This window comes from Poromitra crassiceps (assembly GCF_964638095.1).
Source record: "Poromitra crassiceps genome assembly, chromosome: 13".
NCBI classification, from domain to species: domain Eukaryota; kingdom Metazoa; phylum Chordata; class Actinopteri; order Beryciformes; family Melamphaidae; genus Poromitra; species Poromitra crassiceps.
This window is the reverse complement of record NC_139644.1, coordinates 21,926,556-21,951,310: the sequence shown is the minus strand read 5'-3', so window position 1 is coordinate 21,951,310 and position 24,755 is coordinate 21,926,556. Positions and strand designations below refer to the sequence as shown.

The 24,755-nt window shown below is 45.1% G+C and overlaps 2 protein-coding genes across 2 annotated transcripts in view; both read left to right on the top strand.

Annotated features, from left to right (window-relative positions):
* LOC310787265 (inactive phospholipase C-like protein 2) overlaps positions 1-10,863 on the top strand; it is a 98,145-nt gene extending 87,282 nt beyond the window's left edge. The window contains exons 5-6 of the mRNA XM_083648636.1: positions 2,626-2,735; positions 8,522-10,863. Coding sequence (XP_083504762.1) covers positions 2,626-2,735; positions 8,522-9,634 — 1,223 coding nt within the window. The 3' untranslated portion in view covers positions 9,635-10,863. The remainder of the gene's footprint in view (positions 1-2,625; positions 2,736-8,521) is intronic.
* A 9,045-nt stretch (positions 10,864-19,908) lies between these two features.
* kcnh4a (potassium voltage-gated channel, subfamily H (eag-related), member 4a) overlaps positions 19,909-24,755 on the top strand; it is a gene marked incomplete at both ends in the record, with an annotated part of 36,498 nt that continues 31,651 nt past the window's right edge. The window contains one exon of the mRNA XM_083649977.1: positions 19,909-19,984. Coding sequence (XP_083506103.1) covers positions 19,909-19,984 — 76 coding nt within the window. The remainder of the gene's footprint in view (positions 19,985-24,755) is intronic.

Here is a 24,755-nt window from a genome sequence, read left to right as displayed (position 1 = left end):
GAGTTGGGTCGAGGCACTTATGAGGCATCAAATTGATGTAGTTCAGATAATGGAATAAAGCGAAACGTAGCCCAGAGCAGCTTGAGAGTCTGAGCAAGTAAGGAAGATGGATTGCATAGAGAGATGGGAGCTAAAGGAAAGGGAGGGCTATGTACAGTCCCAACCACTTGCCGTAATATCTCACTAGGATTTTTTAATAGCACCTCGGCCCACTTCTCAATTCTCATGTACAAGATTATTATATTACATTATATTATATTATATTATATTATATTATATTATATTATCCCTTCCTGCTTCCCTCACCTCCTTTTCCACACCTATGGGTCATGGTGCACAGCAGCATGTACCTGTGCATGCACCAAGGAACAACAGTGTGGAGGTTTTGGTGGAGTGGGAGGCGATGTACCTGCTTGGCTAGACAGAAATAGCACGGCATAGTTTACAGCTTCTAAGTGGGGCATAGAACATGAGGGCAAGATATACTGTGTTTCAGGGGAGGGCTACTGTTTATTTGCCATTATTCAGCTGTGCTGCGTGTCTAGGATGGAGTCTTTTAAAGTCTTATTTTTCTTAAAACAAGCCAAAGATTCATCTGCTGCTGGGGTGAGAGTTCCTCCCAATGTAAATCGATCTGATTCAAGAATTGTTTTGATACTAGTAGAGTATTTTTCGCCTTAGCGTTTGTTCACACAAGGCGCTTATCAGAAGCAGAGCTAAAAGCCACGCTGAAGCTGAGCTCGTATGATGTGAACGTCCTGTTAGACTAGTTTCCTGAAAATTCCTAAAACAATAACCTGCATTGGACACAAATAGAATAATAAAACCCCAGCAGAGTTGAATGTAGCTGAAGCACTGAATGCAAGACTTAATGACTTGGTAAGATGGACTTTTTATGAAGTCTAGTCTAGTGCATCTAGTGTCCCATGCAGTGAATCAAAGCTGGGCCTGGCAGAAGGTCACAGTGTCAGGGACGTACTTAAAGTCTTTCAGGAGTTTCTTCTCAAACCTCCAAGGATTAGTAATGGTCTACTTGGGCTAAATGAAGCCAGCCTGACTGATAGACTAATTAGAGTTTAGCCAGCATTGCAGTACCTCAATTTCACCCCTATTAGGAATGCAGCACATTGGATGGTAAGCTGCTATTGTACACAATTGGCTGCTATGGAGTCATTCATTGTGGCCACAAGAGCTGGCTAGATATCATTTTCTCTACATACTTGGTGTTGTCATTTTAATCTAGTATTGGGGGCTAAATTCCTATTTTCATTCAAAGTGAAAACAGCTGCCAGTGACGAGAGATCATTAGCAGCCGCAACAGCGGGACCACTGTCTGTGTGTGTCATCATGGCCAAATTTGGTCCTGAAGACACCTATAGTGGGAACTACCACATACAACCCAGGTTGTTAACTGAAAAAGACCATTTAATGGACATGGACAATAGACAGGCATTTGGTGGATGGTCTGGTTAGGTTTAGGCATGGGGAGGGTCTGGTTAGGGTTAGGCATTGGACCCCTGGGTCCTTAGGGTTAGGGTCTGGTTAGGGTTAGGGTCTGGTTAGGGTTAGGCATTGGACCCCTGTGTCCTTAGGGTTAGGGTTAGAGTCTGGGTCCGACCCCCCGAAGGGGGTCTCCGACCACTACGAGACCCCTTCTCCCACCCCCCTAGGATCGAGACCCCTGGGTCTCCCACCCAGGGCTCGGAGACCCCAGGTTGATCCATTAAATGGGCTTTTTCGGGTAACCTGTGCAAGCTGTCCATTAAGCTGGCTTATAGATTGTACATCTCGATCCTAAAGAATGGGGAAATGTTTATGCAATTCCTTTCCATTGGATGTGATCCGAGCAAATAGGCGGGACCTCCTCACTTTACGCCCCTGGCCTCCCCACTTTACGCCCCTGGCCTCCCCACTTTACGCCCCTGGCCTCCCCACTTTACGCCCCTGGCCTCCCCACTTTACGCCTCTGGCCTCCCCACTTTACGCCCCTGGCCCAGATTCGTTTTAAGTCGCAGGCGTCACAACTGGTGTGATCCCATCGCAAGATGGTCTTTAGTTTCATTTGTTTCCAGCAACATTTTCTTGGTACTGGTCTGGTGGAGTGGTTGGCCTTGGTACTGGTCTGGTGGAGTGGTTGGCCTTGGTACTGGTCTGGTGGAGTGGTTGGCCTTGGTACTGGTCTGGTGGAGTGGTTGGCCTTGGTACTGGTCTAGTGGAGTGGTTGGCCTTGGTACTGGACGGTGGAGTGGTTGGCCTTATACTGCTGTGTTTCACAATATTGACACTTTTCTGCAAAGTTTCTGATCTAAAAGAATCAGAAAACATACAGATAATTTTTCACTGAATGCAACTAAATTACTTGTTTATGAACATTTCTGCAGTGTAATTCTGTTTGTGTAGCTTACTTACATGCATATCATACAAATTATTCAACTGTCGTGTGTGTGTGTGTGTGTGTGTGTGTGTGTGTGTGTGTGTGTGTGTGTGTGTACGCGTGCGTATGTGCATGCTGTGTGTGTGTGTGTGTGTGTGCGTGCGTGTGTGCGGGTGTGTGCGTGCTTCCGTGCTTGCGTGCGTGCGCGCGTGTGTGCGTGCGTGCGTGTGTGTGCGTGCGTGCATGCCCAGGGCTGGACTTCCATGAAGACTTGCATCGTATTGGAGTCAAGGAGGGTCTGAAAGGTCGCAAACTTCAGAAGGCCATGGAGAGCTACGCTTGGAACATCACTGTGCTCAAGGTGAGAGAGAGAACACACAGCAAAGAAGACCCATATAAGCGTAGCATTGCCTCCAGTTTGCATGAGGTCACTGGCTAATGCTATTGATTTGTGTCAACATGCGTGATTATATTGGAGATTGTAATAGGCTGCTGGATAAGGGATTGGTGAGATTACACTACATCCAGCCTTAAGAAAGCTCTCTGGGCTAATTGCATTTGCCTCCACTCTAATCCCTAAATCTCTTCATTAATTGCTGCTGATCCCAACTACTGTTTTATCCATATGCTCAACTAACTAACATGATAAGGATTTGTTTGTAGACATGCACACGTTGCCCATTTTCTTCCCCATAAGGAGATGCTGGGCCCAATGGACACGCCTCCAGGAAGTCTCTCCGCAAAATCCACTCTTGTCTCTGGCTGCCCATGACTCAATGAGATATGACCGTGAGATACGGTTGCCCAATGCCCTGATCCCATTGCCCCATTGTAGAGTGCCTAAGTCCCGCGACTCCCGCCTCCTCCCAGGTCCGCATGGAGCCTCAGGAAGTGAATGTTTTCTAGTCACTTACGATTCATCTCGTAGCTGAATTGCTTGTTTTGTCCAAGTAATGGCTACCATACACTAGAAAATTTTGAAAATACAAAAAAAAATCCTTTTAAAAGACTACAGTCTGACACACTCTCACATCAGCTCACATCTAAAGACAATGAGTCATAAAGTCAGTTTTTTGTCACAAACTTGAAAAGTCTTTTGGTCTAAGGTCACCATAAGACTATAAGGCTTGAAAAGACTTTTGGTGTAAGGTCACCATAAGACTCTTTATATAAGGCTTGAAAAGACTTTTGGTGTATGGTCACCATAAGACTCTTTATATAAGGCTTGAAAAGTATTTTGGTGTAAGGTCACCATAAGACTCTTTATATAAGGCTTGAAAAGACTTTTGGTGTATGGTCACCATAAGACTCTTTATATAAGGCTTGAAAAGTATTTTGGTGTAAGGTCACCATAAGACTATATATAAGGCTTGAAAAGTATGTTGGTGTAAGGTCACCATAAGACTCTTTATATAAGGCTTGAAAAGTCTTTTGGTGTAAGGTAACGATAAGACTATATACTGTATAAGGCTTGAAAAGTCTTTTGGTGTAAGGTCACCATAAGACTCTTTATATAAGGCTTGAAAAGTATTTTGGTATAAGTCAAGTCAAGTCAAGTCAAGTTTATTTGTATAGCACATTTCATACACAGAGGCAATTCAAAGTGCTTCACATAAAATGGTTGACAGGAAAATAAAATAAAAGAAGAGAGTAAAACGGACATTTAAAAGCATCACAACAAAACTTAAAAAAAAGAGTATAAAAAGTGTATTACAGGAAAATAAACCAAAAGAAGAAATAAAATGGACATTTAAAAGCATCACAACAAAACTTAAAAAAAAAAGAGTATAAAAAAGTGCAATAGGCAGCAGGCGCAGCAGTTGCAGAAAGAGCTAAAACTTATAGAGGACTCATTGGGTTTGCATAGTAGCTGTCAGCAGTTAAAGGCGACGGTAAACATAAAAGTCTTTAGTCTATTTTTAAAAGTAAGTAAGGTTGGGGCAGATCTGAGGTCTTCAGGCAATTTGTTCCAGCTAGCAGAAGCATAGTGGGTAAATGCAGCCTTCCCGTGATTTGATTTGATCCTAGGGACAGTTAATAAGCTGGACCCTGTTGACCTAAGAGTTCTAGATGGTTCGTAGCGTGGGAGCAATTCAGCTATGTATTTTGGGCCTAGGCCATTGAGTGATTTATAGACTAATAACAGTATTTTAAAATCTATTCTCTGACACACTGGCAACCAATGTAAGGACTTAAGAACTGGTGTATAAGGTGTATAAGGTCACCATAAGACTCTTTATATAAGGCTTGAAAAGTATTTTGGTATAAGGTCACCATAAGACTCTTTATATAAGGCTTGAAAAGTCTTTTGGTGTAAGGTCACCATAAGACTCTTTATATAAAGCTTGAAAAGTCTTTTGGTGTAAGGTCACGATAAGACTATATATAAGGCTTGAAAAGTATTTTGGTCTAAGGTCACCATAAGACTATATATAAGGCTTGAAAGTATTTTGGTGTAAGGTCAGCACCATAAGACTCTTTATATAAGGCTTGAAAAGTCTTTTGGTGTAAGGTCACCATAAGACTCTTTATATAAGGCTTGAAAAGTCTTTTGGTGTAAGGTCACCATAAGACTCTATATAAGGCTTGAAAAGTCTTTTGGTGTAAGGTCACCATAAGACTCTTTATATAAGGCTTGAAAAGTCTTTTGGTGTAAGGTCACCATAAGACTCTTTATATAAGGCTTGAAAAGTCTTTTGGTGTAAGGTCACCATAAGACTACGAGACGTCAATGGGAAATTTACTTTCTTAGGTCCCACGCGGAACCCGGAAGAGGGCGTGATTTAGGCAATAGCAGCTGTGATAAAAAACACAACATGCTTCACATTGACTGGTTGCCTAAGTAAGGACAGAGAAGGTCATGTGATCCTCAGCATTCTATTTTTACCTCATCTCATCTCCCTGGAATCATTTAGTATTGAGTGAAGACTGTGTAAATACTTCAGTGTTTTCCCCCCTGCTTGCATTACTATAGAGCAGCAGCATGCACGGCACTCATATTTATCTTAAATAAGCTTGGGTAAACTCTACTATTGGGAAATGTAAGTGCTTAAATAGCGTAACAGGTGGACACACAAACCTAATCTCAATCTCCTTTATCCTGCCACCCTCCACCCCCTCGTCCAGCCCTCCTCTTCCCTCTCCAAACACACACACACACACACACACACACACACACACACACACACACACACACACACACACACAACTTTAACACCCCCACCTGTTCCTCCGCCCCTCCATTCCCCATCGGCGTGTTTCCTTGACGAGGTAGGCACTCAGCCCCTCCTCGGTTGTAATCTGTGTACAGTGCTGAGCGTCTGGTGAGAGCCTGCCTCCTGTTTGCCAAGGCTGGCAGCCACGGCCGGTCACTTCCCCTGTCTGGATCCTCCACAGGCCTGCCAGCTCACCGGTAAACACCGGCTAGGCTAGCTCGGGGGAAAACAAGAGAGAGACACACAGAGAGAGAGAGAGAGAGACCTGTGCTTTCTCTGTCTCTCTTTCTTTGTCTCTCTTCCTCCACCCTCCGATCCTCTGCTCTGACAGCTGGAGTCAGATCAGTGTTAATAAGGCTATTTGCCCATTTCAACCACTCCATCACTCATCTCCTTTCCCTGTCAACAGACAGAAGAGACGAGAGAGAGAGAGAGAGAGAGAGGAGGGGCTCTGAAACAAATGGTGCCAAGCATAATGTATTCCCTTTTCGAGAAGCATAACTGTGGCATTGGCATTCTTTCACTCAAAATGATAGCTTCTAGCAGGTAGGCCTACTGTTGACTGTTGGTTGAGACAGTTAATCACATCATTGTCAATGTCAATTAAGCCCCGCCATTATATTGGCTTACTTCACCCAGACACGTGGGCTAGATGACCATCCATCTTTGCCTTCCCAGCTTCCATCTCCCACTCTCTCACTCTGGAACTCACAGCTTTGAGTTGGTGTGATACATGACAGCTCAAATAGGAATGCATTGTATCCATGATAGTACGCTACACTGTCACAAACCCCTCTCCTTTCTTCTCCCTACAACCTGAAAACTAATATCATACTGAAGGCGGGTTATTCCCATTCCAATTGCCCATAAAATAAAAGCTCTATAAAAAAAGCAAAGCAGGATGGGCTGACAAGGAAGAGATTAGGATAGGATTCGATGAAGACACAGTGATGGGATTTGGTGGTCATCCGTGCGTGGATTGCTGTAGGGGTGAATGCACCCGAATCCCAGTGATGTGTGATTTGATTGTTGTAGCGCAGCACAAGCCTCCTGCTGGCTTAGTGTGCACCTGGTGGTGAGCCATGGCTTTCATATTCTGTGCTTTTCAAACATATGACTTATTCATGCTTTTGGTTTGTGCGCCAGAGCGGCTCAGGTAAAAGGCCACTTGCAGCATTACAGTAGCATCACCTGGGAGTGGAACTGCAGCCATTTTGTCCGGGACGGACTGCTGGGGGCACCGTGTCAGACTGCTGGGCCTGCCTTACCCATCCTACACCATGTCAGACTGCTGGGCCTGCCTTACCCATCCTACACCACGTCAGACTGCTGGGCCTGCCTTACCCATCCTACACCACGTCAGACTGCTGGGCCTGCCTTACCCATCCTACACCATGTCAGACTGCTGGGCCTGCCTTACCCATCCTACACCACGTCAGACTGCTGGGCCTGCCTTACCCATCCTACACCGCGTCAGACTGCTGGGCCTGTCTTACCCATCCTACACCATGTCAGACTGCTGGGCCTGCCTTACCCATCCTACACCACGTCAGACTGCTGGGCCTGCCTTACCCATCCTACACCGCGTCAGACTGCTGGGCCTGTCTTACCCATCCTACACCATGTCAGACTGCTGGGCCTGTCTTACCCATCCTACACCACGTCAGACTGCTGGGCCTGCCTTACCCATCCTACACCACATCAGACTGCTGGGCCTGCCTTACCCATCCTACACCACGTCAGACTGCTGGGCCTGTCTTACCCATCCTACACCACGTCAGACTGCTGGGCCTGCCTTACCCATCCTACACCATGTCAGACTGCTGGGCCTGCCTTACCCATCCTACACCACGTCAGACTGCTGGGCCTGCCTTACCCATCCTACACCATGTCAGACTGCTGGGCCTGCCTTACCCATCCTACACCATGTCAGACTGCTGGGCCTGCCTTACCCATCCTACACCATGTCAGACTGCTGGGCCTGTCTTACCCATCCTACACCATGTCAGACTGCTGGGCCTGCCTTACCCATCCTACACCACGTCAGACTGCTGGGCCTGACTTGCTGTGGCACTGAGAACTTACTCCCTCGCTCAATTAGACTTCAGTCTTCAAGTGGCTGTCACTGCCTGCAGGTCAAACGGAGTCCAGAATCACAGATGAGAAGGCTGTTGCTTTCAGCCTGCTTGTAAACGGGATGTGGGTAGAATGGCGGTGAGGTAGAAAGTGGTGGAGGAGACAGGCCAGGAGAGAGGGGCTTTGTGGCAAAGGCTGAGGGAAGAGCCGAGGTCTGAGAGCGTGTGGAAGTGGAGAGAGAACGTTAAAACGTCTGGTCAGCTTTCTGGAACGGCAGCCCTAATAATATAAGCACCTTTTACAGAGAAATAAGCGCCTGCGGAGAAGACTCGACCACACTTTCCACATGGCAGAGGCAGCGAGCTCAGAGAGGGAGGCAGCCATGGAAGTGGCCCTGATTGACTTTACAGCGCCATAAAGTGGGATGCCTGCCCTGACCACTTCCTCCACACATGGCTGGATTTCCTTCTCTGCGGCGCTCCCAAATAAAGAGCAGAAATATAGTGTAACATTATCACCATATGAGAGCACGAATAATCACCCGCTGAGATGTACGGAGGGCTGGCAAGCAACCAAAGGACTTCATTCAGTGGTTGTATACTGCCCCCTTCTGCATACTCTTAGTTAATGCACTAAGGAAATAAGATTCTGCTGCCAGTTTAGCGGAACTCAATGATGTTATCTAATTGACTGTAAATTGAAACAGCCTAGAGGGAATGCTTATCAGAGATTCCCCTGCTGTTTTTGTTGCTTAAACATCTAATATGGTTGTATATTGTTGACAAAGCTGTATTGGCTGCCTGTCACAGTGTAATGATTGCTTCTCTCTCTCTCCGTCTCTCTCTCTCTCTCTCAGGGCCAGGCAGACCTGCTGAAGCATGCCAAGAGTGAGGCGTTAGACACTCTGCGTCAGATCCACTGTGCCGCTCAATCCTGTGGCCTCAGTAAGAACGGAGCAGCTTCCCCCCAGCTCCAGCACCATCCTCACCAGCAGCCGCAGCAGACCGTGTTACAGCAACAGCCTCAGGCCAAGGCCCACCCGCAGCACTCAGCGCAGAACCCAGCGCAGCACCCAGCGCAGCATCCACCACAGCATCCACCACAGCACTCGGCACAGAACCCACCACAGCACCCAGCGCAGCACGCAGCGCAGCACCCACCACAGCACCCACCGCAGCAACTACTGCAGCACCCACCGCAGCAACTACTGCAGCACCCACCGCAGCAACTACTGCAGCACCCACCACAGAACCCAGTGCAGTACCCACCGCAGCACCCAGTGCAGCACCCAGTGCAGCACCCACCACAGCACCTAGCGCAGAACCCAGTGCAGTACCCACCACAGCAGCACCCAGCACAGAACCCAGTGCAGCACCCACCACAGCACCCAGTGCAGTACCCACCACAGCAGCCAGCGCAGAACCCACCACAGCACCTAGCGCAGAACCCAGTGCAGCACCCACAGCAGCACCCAGCACAGAACCCAGTGCAGCACCCACCACAGCACCCAGTGCAGTACCCACCACAGCAGCCAGCGCAGAACCCACCACAGCACCTAGCGCAGAACCCAGTGCAGTACCCACCACAGCAGCACCCAGCGCAGAACCCAGTGCAGCACCCACCACAGCACCCAGCGCAGAACCCAGTGCAGCACCCACCTCAGTACCCAGCGCAGCACCCACCAGAGCACCCAGCGCAGAACCCAGCGCAGCACCTACCGCAGCACCCACCTCAGTACCCATCTCAGCACCCACCGCAGTACCCACCGCAGCACCAGCCCCAGGCCTTACCTCCGGCTTATCTCCATCACCAGCCCCACCTTCAGCTACCAGCTGTCGCTCTGGTTCAAACTGTTCCACAGCCGCCGGCTTTTCCTCAACCCCAGGCCCAGCAGCAGAGGGCAGCAGGCCCTCTGGATGGCATCCCCGAGCAGAAGATGGTCAGCAACAATCCTGCAGGATCGTGCTGACCCGCAGCCTGTACCCACAGAGGATCCTACCCAAAGAGAGACAGAGAGAGAGAAGAAGAGAAGGAGAAGCAGCAAGATGCTGAAGAGAGGCAGAAGGAGGAGGCGAGTGTTGCCGAGAAGGCAAGGGAGATGGAGGAAGTAAAGGCCAGAGTGAATGAGATGGTGATGGTGAGGAGACCTCGCCGTGTTAGGAGTGAGACGCAAGTCTGAGAAGAAGTGTTAAGGTTTGAGGATAGTGGGAGGACCAAAGATTAAATGAGAAAGAATGGCCTCACACTCCATTCATGCTTTTCTAAACAGGATGGGGAAACTGACCACATTGTTTTTTTCTCCATCATGGAAAGGCAATAAACCTCCATCTGAGCCAGAAGTTTTAGTTCTCTTCTTTCTTCTCTAGTCTTTGGTTCTCTGTTGATGTGAAACGCAATGGGTTAACAGCCAGCAAGGACGTTTTGGTCTGTGTTTCTGGTAGGGAATGGGTTGAGTAGTTTGGTCGGTCAGTCAGATGTCCGTGTCTCTGTCTGGCAGTGCTAGTTACATGCCCCTCCACTATGTGCTCTAGCTCTGTGGGTACAGGCTTTACCTCACATTGGCATTTCATACCGCAGATATTTGCCTTTTGATTCCCCAAGACTCCTTGGCATGTCTTCGAGCTTTTATTTCTTCATGCTCACGCTCCTCTTCTGCCACCTTCCATCTTAGACGTCATAATGCCACGTGCAAACCGTGAGGGTTTCCCTCTCTCCAGAAAGGATGTCATTTTCATTTTAAGTGCACAAAATAGAGCAGCTCACCTAGGCTACTATAGAGGGCGCTATAGAGCTAAGATAGAGGGACGCACTATAGCTCTCGATGCTCTCCGTCACAGCTCTTGCTCCCCCTGCTGGAGTCAACCTCCATCTGGCCTCTCACATCTGCACAGTGCCATTCCTTAGGATTTGAGTTCTCCGTCCGCAGGGTTGCCGCGTCTCCTCCCCAGGGCCTGTGTACGTGACGTTATGTGAGTCAGTGTTTTGGTCCCCAGGGTGGAGCTAGCCCGCGTTAAGTGGCAGAGCTCACCAGCCATTCACAACTGGAACATTCGACCTTGATAGACCTGTTAGAGGCCAAGGGTCAAACAAAGGTCAATCGATATATGGTACTGCTGTCAGTCAAACACCTAGACAAAAAAAAAACACAAAGAGAATATAGATGTAAACTGTATGTAAAATGTACGAAGGGAACATATATTGCTATGATAATTCACGCAGACAGACATTAATGATTGATATTATAATAACTGTTGTTAGTTCTATTGATATTCTAATTCTTTTATAAACATTACGTCTACATATACAGTGACTTGACACCTGTTGTTCTTTGGTGCGGCTCAGGACAAGCAGTGCGTGTGGGACAGGGACGGAGGATGACGGGTGAGCACCGCAACACGCGGGTCAACCAATAACCTGACTTGTTTCACTGCAAACTGAGTGTGGATTCTGTAAGATCTCCTTTAAGTGGCCCATTAAAACCGGCTTCATTGTTTACCCTGCCTCCTCTCTTTCATTGCACTTTAATGACTGCTCTTCTCTAGTAGATTCCAAAGGGGGATGATACATGTGACTGAGTTTGACAGTCATTTTAAATACACACTTTATTGGTATTTGTATATCCTTTATATCCTTTAGTAATACAACGTTGAATCTCTGAGTGAACTGTGAGGTTTTTTATTATTATTGCATTCAAATAGTCGTCAGTTGTGTTTCCATTACCCTCAGAAATGCGCAAAATCTAAATATCGCAATAGAAATTGGGTAATGGAAACACGTGAATTTCGAAAAACCTCCCAAATATCGCAAAAAGTTTTTTCGCTCTCATGAGGTGGTTTTTCAGACGTGTCGATATAGAAGTTTATCGCAAAAGTGTAATGGAAACACATTTTTCGCATTTGCACGTCATGTGACCCATATTATCCCTTGGAAAAGGAGCGGAAAATAAGTTTGGTAAGTAAGGTTCGAAAGCCGTGTCAAAACCTCCGCAGCAAGTGGAAAACTTTGAAGCAACGCTACCTAGCAGAAAGACGAGTGTTATGCAAAAGCGTAGCCGGGCAAATTAGATAATGTTTAATGGCAGAAATCGGTCCATGGTGACAGCAGGCTGCCTGTGTGCGCGCATTTGGCACAGCGGCGAGATGAGAGGATGAAAAGCACACACTGGTGCGGTGGTGCTGTCTGAAGTGAATACAGTGACTGTGAGTAGGCTAATACATTGCACACGTTTCAGGTGCAATTATAGAACCAAATCAGCCTTTTCCCCCCTCCATCTCTAAATCGGACCAGTTGTAGGCTATTAGGCTACCTTTTTTCCTCTGCCTGTCGCGCTGACTGCATTCACGCAGCCAGCAACATTTTGCGACTCATTTTCTTTTTGAATTGATAATCAGGCTCGTTTATATGCATTGTAACTTCATGTTGGGATTTCCATTGACCATTGGTTGGATTTGAGCATGCAGGGGACGGGATATGGGGCAGATCCCCGTGCGTAATCACTGTGGCAGCTGCTGCAACGGGGAATCACTCAAACGCAACTTCAATGGAAACGCCTACAAGTCGCAATTGTACATTGTCGAAGTTGTAGAAATATCGCAATTCTTTTGCGAAAAACTGTAATGGAAACACAGCTGGATGCAGTAGCTCACAGGATCACTGTTGATGCACTATGGTGCACTGTTTATTCTCATCATATATCTCCTGAGCAATATACTGTACAACTCGGCCATTTATTTTGATGTGAAAGAGTTGGACTGGTTGAGGTAATGCAAGCTGGTGTCCATGAGGCGGCAACAATATTCAGTCATTGGTTTTGAGGAAAAGAAAAGTTGAGAACAGATATCCACTTGAAGGTCAATAATAACAACTTTCAAGCATTGCTGAGCTAGTGCTCATAATGTAACATGCCTTTCAGTCAATGTGACACCTTTTTGTGCCCGCCTGTGACTTAAAATGAACGTGGACCAGGGGCGTTTAGTGGGGGGCCCATTTTCAAACGCGGCCTTCTACACACCTGTAAAGTTTCGTGACTGCATCTTGCAAGGTTTTTATGCTATCGCCTTCACAAAATCTGTCCACAGACAGACAGATGTATGTATAAACACCTGGCCAAGTACTCAAAACCGCTTCTTCTGTGGTAGTTCCTGTTACAATAAATGTCTCCAGGACCACATTTTGCCATAATGACACACACCAGTAAAAGAGAGGCACACAGACTCACAAGGTGAAAACAATAGCAGCCCCACAATGTCGCGGCCGGTAATAAAACCCATAAAAGCTCATTAGAATGACTTTTGAATGAGCTGCTCATTAGAACTGAGAAAGGGCATCTTTTGAGTCTTTTGTGAGAGATTAGATAACTCAAAGGACACATTATCTAATTGACTTATCTTCCTTACCTCTCAGCATTATGGCATGTCTTAATAAACCTTTGGCATGTGGCCACAAAGGCATGCCAGTAGTTTGTAAAGAGTCCACAGAGGTGCCCTGGAGATGATGGGTGACAGGGCACTAATTAAGGCCAGCAGACTAGACATGAACTCCTCAAATGAACATGAAGCTGACAATGTACAGTACGTGGTGTTTGTGCTCGCCGTGATGACATCCAGAGAGAGGCTGGACAACATGGGGCCATATAAAAGAGACTTGGTCTACAGCCGTAGAGGTAAGAAGAACATCGAAGGACTCCCCAACACAAACAGAAGATGACGTGGTTCTCCGCCAAGTTCCAGACAGATGCTGGGATCCAATTGTCCAACAGAGTAAGGCAACTTATGTTTTGTCCTCCATCCTCTTTTCATTGGCTGGATAAAAGCTAAGTGCTGAGGAGTCATTTGGTAAATTGATCAACTGTGTTGGATAATGCAAATTCACAGTTTAAAAAAAGTTTCAGGGTTTATGCGACTTCCTTTTGAAACTTTTCTTATTATAAATGTTTCATAAGCCTTGATTGATTTGTTGCAATTGTATATCCTTTCATGTTTTGCTTCACCAGAATGAAGGCAGAGAAAGCTGTTGACTTAAAAAGGGGGTTGGCAAACTGATTATGGTGCTTGTTAATCGATTTATTTTTAAAGGTGCGTGCTATAAAAGAGTAGTGCATTTTTTTTATTAGAAATATTTACAACTATTTTAATTCTGTAAGTCACTGATTGACTTTAGGTTGAGGCAAATTGGCTGGACATGGTTCTGCCAAGCTTCACAACATTTGATTTGATTTTACACGAACAATTTAGATTAGTTTCCAAGACTATTTTAATAAGTAATAAGTTCGGTTTTTGTGAATCTCATCTCATTGGAGATTTGGTGAGAGAATCTTATCCAACATGCAGCATCCTAGGCTTGGTGTAACCATCACCATAGCCAGAAATGACTGAAATATCTAAGTGATTGCATTCTCACGTTAATATTTTGTAACAAAGATTTTTAGGCTTATTACTGTCCATGGTTGATGTCCATCTTAATCTGTAATCAGTTGGAAGATTGCATATTTATAATGGTTATCTAATTTTGTTCTCATCATCAGCACTCTTGGGTTTAGCCTGTTCATGTATCAGTTCAATTAGGACTCAGGAGAGACACATTTCTATATTAACAATTATTTATTTACTTTACTTTACTTTATTGTTTATTTAGACAGGACAATGCACATTAATAAGACAGTTATACATGTACAGAATCATCCATACGTGACAACCAATGGTGACAATGGTAAAAGTGCCGGGGTTAGCCGAAACTAATTTTCACCCGCAGTCCTCGACAAGATAAATACAGAATACGGGAATAAAAAAACAATATAATAAAAATGCACAAGGGATAAAAAAAAAACATACACAAGGGATAACAATACATACACAGAATAAAAGCAATACACACAAACAGATAAGATAATAAAATGATAGAAAAATAAAATGTCAAAGAGGAGGCTATTGAATATGGGTGCACTGTTGTGTCGTTTTGAGCCATTCCTTGATTTTGACTTTAAAAGTAGGGTAAGTGGGGCATTCCCTAACTGCGACCGGGAGACTGTTCCATATCTTTCCGCCCACAATGGACAGGACGTTCTTCCCGAAAGCGGTGCGTCTGTGGGCCAGCTCGCAGTCTCCTCTTAGACACGCCCTGGTGGTCATGCCCTCCACGGACCTCCATTTAAAAAACTCTCCCAGAGGGGGTGGGGCAAGACCATGGAGACACTTAAAAACAAAACAGGCCTGTCTGAAGGTTTTAAAATTGTCAAAATCAAGGAAATCATGCTTCTTTATAATGTTACAGATATGGGCAAAGATTGTTTTTTTATCTAAGATTTTTAGGGCTTTTTTAAATAAAGATTCAATCGGCTTAAGAGCTGTTTTACATGCCAACGACCAGCTCGTTAAGCAGTAATCAATGTGGGAAAAAATCATAGAGTGTAGGAACATCAGGGCAGCATCGTCCGTCAGGAAATTTCTGATTTGTCTGAAGTTCGCCAGATTGTACTTGACTGAGTTGGTCACTTTTTTAATGTGTTTCTGAAAGGTGAGGGTTGAGTCCAAGATGACTCAGAGATATTTGAACTTGCTTACTAGAGCGAGTTCCTCACCGTTGAGGAACACACCTGAGTGACTGACAGTTTTTTGTTTTTTGTGTGTGAACATCATACAGACCTCATACAATGATTAAGTTACATGAGCCTTTAGGCAACATTAGAATATCTTTGGCGATTAGACTCCATCATGACGTCAGCATGATAGTGACGTCATGATCAGCAGGGGCAGTACAGCCAGGAGTAGGATTGAATATCCCAACCCGTGGAGTCTAGACCTGGTGGTGGTGGAGGTGAGGTCTTGGTCTTGATGGAGAGGCCTTCTGAAGACCTCAGAGAGGACTGGAGGTGAATGGGGTGGAGGGTCGCAGAGGACCCACTGAAAGACAGCAGCAGACAGCACAAGAGGAGAGGGCGGCTTTTAACTTTGACAGCTAGGCAATGATAGGCTGAATAGGAAGATGTGTCTTACTCTGGTTGGTTTAAGCAAATCGTTACCGCCCTTGAACAGCTGACACCAGTTGGAGTGGGGAAAAAGGGGGAGAATTAATTATTGAGGGGAGTGAATGAATGAGTGGGTGTGACAACTAAAAGGTCTCTCTTCCTGAACTTCTGCTAAGCTCCATTTGTGTAACTTTAGTTTTGCTCTTTGGCCCTACAGAAACTGCTGCTGCTGGTCTTGATGCTGCTGGTGTCTCCTCTGGCCTGTGATGCGCACAGTGTGTCTGAGTGCTGCAGACAGTCTCGCTCCTGTCCCCTCTACATGTGGCTGTGTGGCTCTGGCTCCAGGGCCTCACGGAGCCGCTTCACTGGCGATGTGGCCGCTGGCATCCTCACCCTGGGGAAACGGAAAGAGGAGGAGCGTCGCTTTGAGAGCCAGCTCCAACAAATGCTCAATGACTCCAAGAACCAGGCAGCAGGGATCCTGACGGTGGGGAAGAGGACTGCAGAGGGTGCTGGAGAGCAGTACATGACCTGGCCAGAAGGTGCCTTCATCACATGCACCACCTGATGCATTGCATACTACATGAATATACTGAGACCTTTTTAAATGTATGTAGAAACGCATCCCTTTATTTTGGTGAGTTTTGTTGTAAAAATCTCTTTTTTGCTTATGTGGAACCAGTGAATTTTTTTTTTTTAAATGTGCCTGTTTGGATTTGTTACATCTAAGGATTTTTCTCACATGTCACAGAACATTGTGGGGATAATATTTACATATAAAAAGCATTGTGGTGTAATAAAACTGATAATGCTGACAGCATCTATTTTTTTCCAATTACTAGCCTAGTTCTCTGATTTAATAATAATGAAAGAATGAATGAACAAGTGAATTGGACAAAAATCAAATTGGCTGTAATGGCTCTATGTCTAAGGATGCCACCTGGGCGCCTCCCTAGGGAGGTTTTCCAGGTACGTCCAGCTGGGAGGAGACCGCGGAGCAGACTGAGGGCTCGGTGGAGAGATTATAGGGCCCTATTTTCCCACTGGCCTTAGGCGCAAAAACTGGCGTTAAACGCAAAAAAAACGCGCCTTGCGCCTGCCTCGGGAAGATAGCAACATGGTTTTAGGCCCCGAAATGCGCTTTACGCCGAAGAGGCATGGCGCAGTGCCAGAATAGGCCAGAATGGGCGTTTCGGCCTTAAATACCGGCCTAACGATATCTTCCCCCATTTAGCGCTTAGCACTTTTCAAAACCAGGCCTTATTCAGTGCGCCGCGGATATTACGCACAGCTCTCCTCTGCCGATCTTACACTCTCTCCCCCTCTCTCTCTCTCACTCCCTCGCTCTCGCGCGTCAGACAGGCACAAAGACCAATGGAAAAAAGTTGTTATATCGTAGTTTTGAGCCCGTCATTCAGAGGCTGTTCTCTCCCCCTCTCTCTCTCTCACTCCCTCTCTATCGCGCATCAGACAGCCCCTCTCTCTCCCTCACTCCCTCTCTCTCACGCATCAGACAGCCCCTCTCTCTCTCTCTCACTCCCTCTCTCTTGCACGTCAGACAGGCACAAAGACCGATGGAAAAAAAGCTGTTCTCTCCCTCTCTCTCACTCCCTCTCTCTCGCGCATCAGACTGCAGGCACAAAGACCGAAAAAAGTTGTTATATGGTAGTTTTGAGCCCCTGTCATTCAGAGGCTGTTGAGCCACATGTGAAATCTCCCAGCATGCATTGAGGCTAATCCATTTCGACAAGAAATATCAACCAAATCAGCCTAAATTGCCTAAAGTGGTAGATAGGAATAATCCATTTCGAACAAGAAATATCAACCAAATCAGCCTAAATTGCCTAAAGTGGTAGATAGAAATAATGTTTCTGTTCACACAACATGCAATTGTCGAACATTTCAATATTGGACAAAATAAAACAGAAATCCAAACACACCTATGTGAAACATATATGTAATCCAGTTGCAGGTGGTATATATATCCCTCACAGATTTAATGGGATTTAGATGAGTGACAGCCGTAACACGGTTCTACTGTGATGTCCTACTGTGATCTCCGCTCCAACAAGACTTGGCTTACTTCACATTTACTTTTACAATGAAAACACATTTATGCAATGACTTTACATAATGTAGGCTATATTTATGTGCATCCTCTGCAGCACTGGAGAAGAAAAGGTAGCGAGAGAAAACGATATAATTCTAATCTGGACAAACTTTCACCAATCTAATCTCATCATGACATAGGCCACATAGGGATAGGCTATATTTTTCTAGCCAATGCATTTAGAACATTCTTTTCACTTTGATCTTGCTATAGTGTAGCGTATTTACATGCTTGCAGTATTTAAACTGCAGTGAGATTGGTTTGAGAAGCATAGTAATATGGAATAGTATATATGGAGACAGACGGGGATGAAAGGGGGGGGGGGGGCGCTTGGCTTTTCTGACCGGACTGGATTGCTCCGTGGAATTGGAGCTTAAAAGGGAAGCTTGTGATTCGTTTACTGCACTTCTCCAATGAGCAGATTGTGCATAATTTTACGCTTAAAAGGCGTGGTTATAATGCTTAAGGCCGCCTGTAGCGCTGACACCAAAATATTGAGTGCGCTGGTCCACACCCACTAATCTGCGCTGCGCCTGGCACTAAGCGCAGTTTTTAGGCCGTTGCAACGATAGAGGGCTATATCTCCACGCTGGCCTCGGGATGGCCCAGTTTCTGGGGAAAGGGAAGTTTGGGGTCCCCTGCTGGAACAGCTACCTCCGCAACCCGATCCCAGAGTTAAAGATGGATGGATGGATTAGTCTCAAATTAAATGTTGGGGTATTTTCTATCAATCTATACTACAAACTAACAATGTAATTGAAATATAGCAGCATGGAACTGACTACTCCTGGGAGCACTTGGAGCAGTGATGACATCCCTTGCATGGCCCCTCCTTCATACCGCTTGGTAATACAACGCAGGAATAAATCCAGCTCACTGCTCTAAGCAGAACAGAAAAACAACCCCTTGAGCCAGAGCTTCACAGTCATTATTTCATGAATATCATATCATATCATATCATATCATATCATATCATATCATATCATACATACAAGGTACATACAGTACAATATCATACTGTAATAACTAACATGTTCAGTGTCCAAAATCCAAACGCAAAGATGGAATTTTGACATGGTTTAATGAAGTCTCTGTGGATGTGTGGGTGTGGGTGCATCCAGCTTCACTCACCCAGAAACCTGGAGGAAAACTTAGGAAGTGCCAACTGGAATTTATACTAGCAAGAGCAAATATTTGTTTTACCCTATGTAGGAATGCTGTCAGTGTGTTTGACGTGCACACATGTGTTTTACGGTACATGCGTGCACGTTTGTGTGGGTGGATATTTCAACATGGGCAGCAGCCAGCAGCAGCATGCTTCAAATGTTGGCAACTGAGCTGAAATGCCTCAGAGCAAGACAGTGAACCACCTAGCAGCTCCAGTGATGCTGCTCTGCATCTGACCCTGACCTCTGACCTCTGGGGGGGGGGGGGGGGGGGAGCAAGAGAAAAAATAATTTCACTATTATTCTCTTTTGGCAACCTCTGTCAAATCCACAGCAAACACTCAATTAGGTGTCGCCTCTGACAATGTTGCTCCTCGTTTATTGCAGGTTAGTGATCAGTACTTGGAGTATACAGCATACAGTATACAGGGACGTGCTGTACTCCTTAGTGAAGGTGAAGTAAAAAAAGGATGCTAAACGAGACAGAGGGAGAGATACAGAGGAAGAGAGAGAGAGAGGATAGAGAAAGTGAGTGTATAAATTCACCGAGTGGAGAGGGGGAGGAGGGTGCAGGCTTTTGTATGAGAGACAGAGACAGATAGGAGAGGGAGGGAGAGAGAGGGAGGGGGACTTGGAGATGGCAGAAACATGTGCAACAGCACCATGGGGAGTCGAATCAGACACGACTGAGGAGAAGCTGAGACTTCACTCTGATGCTGGAGAGGGAGAGGGATGAGCAGCTCCGCCTGAACACTCCTGACTCAACACTGCAGGGAGAGAGAAGCTTTGAGAGAACCACGACACCTCCAAGGCAGCTCTCCTCCGAGGGAAGAAGCAAGTCTACACCCGATGCCGTGTGATGAAAGTCGTGGTTTCCGTCAGACAAAGCTGGAGTAGAAGCCACTAGTTAGAACCTGCCTGGAAGTGTTTGAGGCAAGCCAAGGAGAAGCACAGCAGTCACTTTCAGGACCTGGAACCTGCTGTCTGTCATAATCTAGGACAAGATGCCTGTGATGAAGGGCCTCCTAGCTCCCCAAAACACCTTCTTAGACACCATTGCCAACCACTTTGATGGCACACGTAAGTCTATTTCACAAAGTTCCCTCACCTATCCACCTTCAGTCTGTGTTGATAGCGTTTTGGTGAAGAGATTTTTCATTATCACTGATTGTACTGTACTATAATGTTTTGTTTTGTTTATAACAACCTCCCTTGTTAGTAGTATAATATAATATAATATAATATAATATAATATAATATAATATAATATAATATAATATAATATAATAATAATAACATAACATAACATAACATAACATAACATAACATAACATAACATAACATAACATAACTTAATATAATAGTAGTATTTCCAATAGTACCTTCGTAACTTGTCACGGTACTTAAATAGCAAAAGCTCTGACATGATTGCAAGTCCATTCTGTATGGCAATAGAAAGAACTAAGCTCACAATGTGCACAAGTACAATGTGCACAAATACAATGTGCACAAAAATACAATGTGCACAAACACAATGTGCACAAAAATACAATGTGCACACAAATGCAATGTGCAGAAAAGTGGGGCAGACTGACACAGAAAGGCATGATGTTTCATCTATTGTCAAACTAGGCAGTTCTAAACATCTCAAGGGACCTACATCTTTCAATTTTAATTTGTGTTGCCTGGTAATGTGTACGTTCATCTAACATTAAACAATTGCTCTGTTTTGAGGCTGCAAATGTAACTAACCTAACATTGGCATTTGATTTTATCCTGCATATACTTGCAAGGACTTGAGAAAGATAAACCTAGCTTCATACAAAAGTAATAGTTCAGTCAAAAATAAACTGTTGTTGAACTCGCTACATTTAACCTACAGTAGGCTATTTAAGCATTTCTGGACCCCCTGTTCAGGTTGTGACGCAGACGCTGAAGACTCTACTGTAGACAAATGCATCAAACAGTGTAGCCTAGTCTAGAGCCATTTATAAGACTGCAAGTCACGACAGTAACCCAGAACGCAGGCTGGAGAGATGGAGCGCGATGAGAAGAGAGAGCAGGCGAGGCTATTGCAACTCAAGAGCCACTTGTTGGTTCATGCTGAAGATGCTGCTTAAGATGCGTGTGGTGCTGCTCTTAAGATTGATGCATTTTGACGTGTTCTTTTCTCATAATAGCATATTGCTATGTGTGGAAATCACATCTTTCAGTAAAAATAGAAAGAACATGCTGTAGACTAGAGCCTCTGTTCATCACCCTCTTCACTTAAAAATAAATGGACCAGACCTTTGTAATAGTTTTTGTCATCCAATAATAAAGCATGCCAGTGGACAACTGTAAACATTTCCAATGTGTTTAACATGTTTCTTCCAGACTCTTAAGCTTTGTACAAACACAAAGTTCTTCATAACCCTAATTTTGTGGGTGTTTTGCAGGTATTTTTTCACAATAGTTCTGCAACAGCAACTGTATGTTTTCCATTGATTTATTATTCAGCCTAGCTGATTTTTGACGTTTTGTTTGTTCTTCCCTGTTAGGAGTCTGAACCAGGCCTCAGTACAGAGGTGAAAGACTTTCACACACACACACACACACACACACACACACACACACACACACCAGAACACTATGAAAAATGAGATAGAGTGTGTATGGCTCAGACTGTCTGTGTCCCATGCAAATTAAGTTAATCTGTTAATTAAGTTCACAGAGTCAGTGTGATGACACTGTGTCTATCTCTCTCTCACACACACACACACACTCTCTTACAGTCGGTCTCTTTCTCTCTCTTAAAGACACACACATGCACGCATGCACACGCACACACACACACCCGCACACGCACGCACGCACGCACGCACGCACGCACGCACGCACGCACGCACGCACGCACACACACACACACACACACATAACAGATTTCTACTGCATGCACAAAAAACCTGCATGGTTTTTCCCAAAAATTTCATGGGATTAGCATGTCTGGAAAGGGAAGATTTGTGAATACCCATAGAACCCATTCTCATTCAGATATCTTGAGGTGAGAGGTCAAGGGACCCCTTTGAAAATGGACATGCCAGTTTTCCCTACCCAAAATCTAGCCTAAATTTGAAGTGTTATTTACCCCCCTTCCCAACAAGGTAGCATGACATGGTTACCAATGTACCAATGGATGCCTTATGTCTTCTAGTTTCAGATGATATCAGTATCTTCACTCTACCTCAAAAAACGGGAACATTAGAGCCTCTAAAATACCATAATGTTGGCCAAGGAATTGAAAAAAGTGCAGGGGTCCAATACTGCCTTCTGAAAAAGTGGGGGGGACATGTCCCCTGTCCCCCCCCCATAAATTACATCCTTGACACACACACACACACAGACACACACAGACACACACACACACACACACACACACACACACACACACACACACACACACACGACACGACGCACGCACGCACATGCGCACGGACACACACACACACACACACACACACACACACACACACACACACACACACGACGCACGCACGCACACACACACACCTTATAACCTTGTGTTCCCTATTAAACACACTCACACACATACACATAGCAGAGACATTGTCAATCTTGGCTGCCACATGGCTGCCACACTACCTGTGTATCAGCTGTGTGGGTGGGCGGACTGACCGAGGAGCTGTGTGGGAGGTGAAGGGGCCAACTGACAAAAGATGTCTTCACAACAACCCACTATCCAATCTCAAATCGCCATGAATTTGTCACCATTCAAAGCATTCCTTTGTCCTCCCTTGACAAGAAGATAACTGCAGGAGCGAAACTCAGATTTTGCGCTCAAATTTCTGTCACAGTAAGATAAATAGCTAAACTAATTTTGACACTGGTGGTACAGTGGTGGATGTGGATGTGAACACGAGACTCAGAGGAATGGGGGTGGCATCCAGGTGACCCTGATATGTGAGCAGGGAATTTAATTCAAATGAATTATGCAGAGGCCAAGAGCCAATCAAATATTATTGCAGGTCCAGCTCAGTTATGCTCTTTGAAAGCAGAAAAAAATCGCTTAAAGTATTCATCTTAAATTATTCATGTTATCACTCGCCACCTCTCAATATAGGTAACTAATGATGTAGCATAATCCTGCAAATAGAGAGGGGGGTTGAATTTGATGGTTTTAGGTTAGCATTTATGCACAATGGTTATTTGTACTCGATAGTGTCAGATATCTAGACTTGTTCCGGTGCATATGAGATGGTGCGGTGGTGTTGTGCCAGACACAGCAGGCTGCAGCTCTTTATCGTCCCTTCTCAACAGTCTGCTTCATGCTTATTGCCTGAGTGGGTGGTAGAATTGCAGCTTTTCTCCACCTCACTTGTAGGCTACTGCCAAGGATAATTAACAAACATGATCGTTTTGGACAGTGTATAGGCTACTATGTATCCAGTTAACTTCAGAAATGACATTTGAGTGATTGCAACATGAATGAATGAAAGGAAGCATGCATTAAATACAGAAAGCCATGATTTAAAAGTGTATGGAAATATGATAGTAATTAGCCAGGAAGTAAGACATTTGACCGCTTCATTATGTAACGATCGACGATGTTCACACTGTAGCTCCTCATGTGTGGCCCCTTTTCTGAGTTTTAGGCATGAGCATCTCCTGACAAGAAATCAGTTTTCACAAGATTGCCATACACGATTGTGAGGTCAGTCGGGCTTAGACGGCTGTCAGCGTGTGAAGTGGACTTGTATTGTTCGTGTCTAATAACATGAAGCCAGACAGACAGAATGGGGGTGAATGATAACATGAAGCCAGACAGACAGAATGGGGGTGAATGGGGCCCAGGAGAGGCGAGGAGAGAGGGAGGGAGGGAGGGAGGGAGGGAGGGAGGGAGGGAGGGAGGGAGGGAGGGAGGGAGGGAGAGAGGGAGGGAGGGAGAATAATGCAGAGAGCGATTTTAGAGACTGGCCTGACAACTGGAGGCACAGGTTCAGACTGGGACATACAGTACCTCTGTCTGTAACCATTACAATCAAGGAGGACCAGTATCGACTTGGGCTGAGAGAGGAATGTTTGTATTCCTATATGATCTCCTGGTTAGTTGGGGAATCAAATTGATTAATTAAATTGTCACATTAGGGGCTCAGAGCACTAAAAGAGTTGAGGGCCTAAGCACTTTGAGAAATCAGAATCAGTGGTAATTGCTAAAGCTATATGAATCAGAATAAGGCAAATTCTGCAGATATTTTATTGCCTCCATCTGTGGTTGTGAAGGGAGGGTCTTGGTAACCCAAGAGACACCATATGCTGTTTCTCCACAAATTGCTATGGCAACACAAGCATGGAAACAGTATTTCTTAATTTAGCTTGTGATTAACTCCACACATAGCCTATGTCAGTTAGAAACTATATACCTATCTTATCTTCCTGAGAATTCAATGCTGACAATTTACGTTTAAAACTCAGACAAAATATGATGAAAATTGTTGACTGCCATCAGCTTATCGGCAGATAAAATGACATTTACTGTGGCAGTGGCCAATCTTTATCTGTTTATCTGTCGCATCAATTGTGCTGGCTAAATGTTCAATGGTCATTCAAGGATAGTGTGGTGAAGGGCTGAAAGACTTTAAAACAGTTCAGTTTTTTTTTATATATAATGAAGATTTCTTTGTTTCCCTGTCACAAAAGGGGGAATAAATAACAACAACAGAAAATAAACAAATGCGAACAACATCGGAATCGGCATCGCCATCGGCCAAATTGTTATTTTAAACATCGGTCATAATGGCTGCATCCCTATTTGAAATGACTGTAATGTCATGAGTGTGTCTTTACTTGGAGA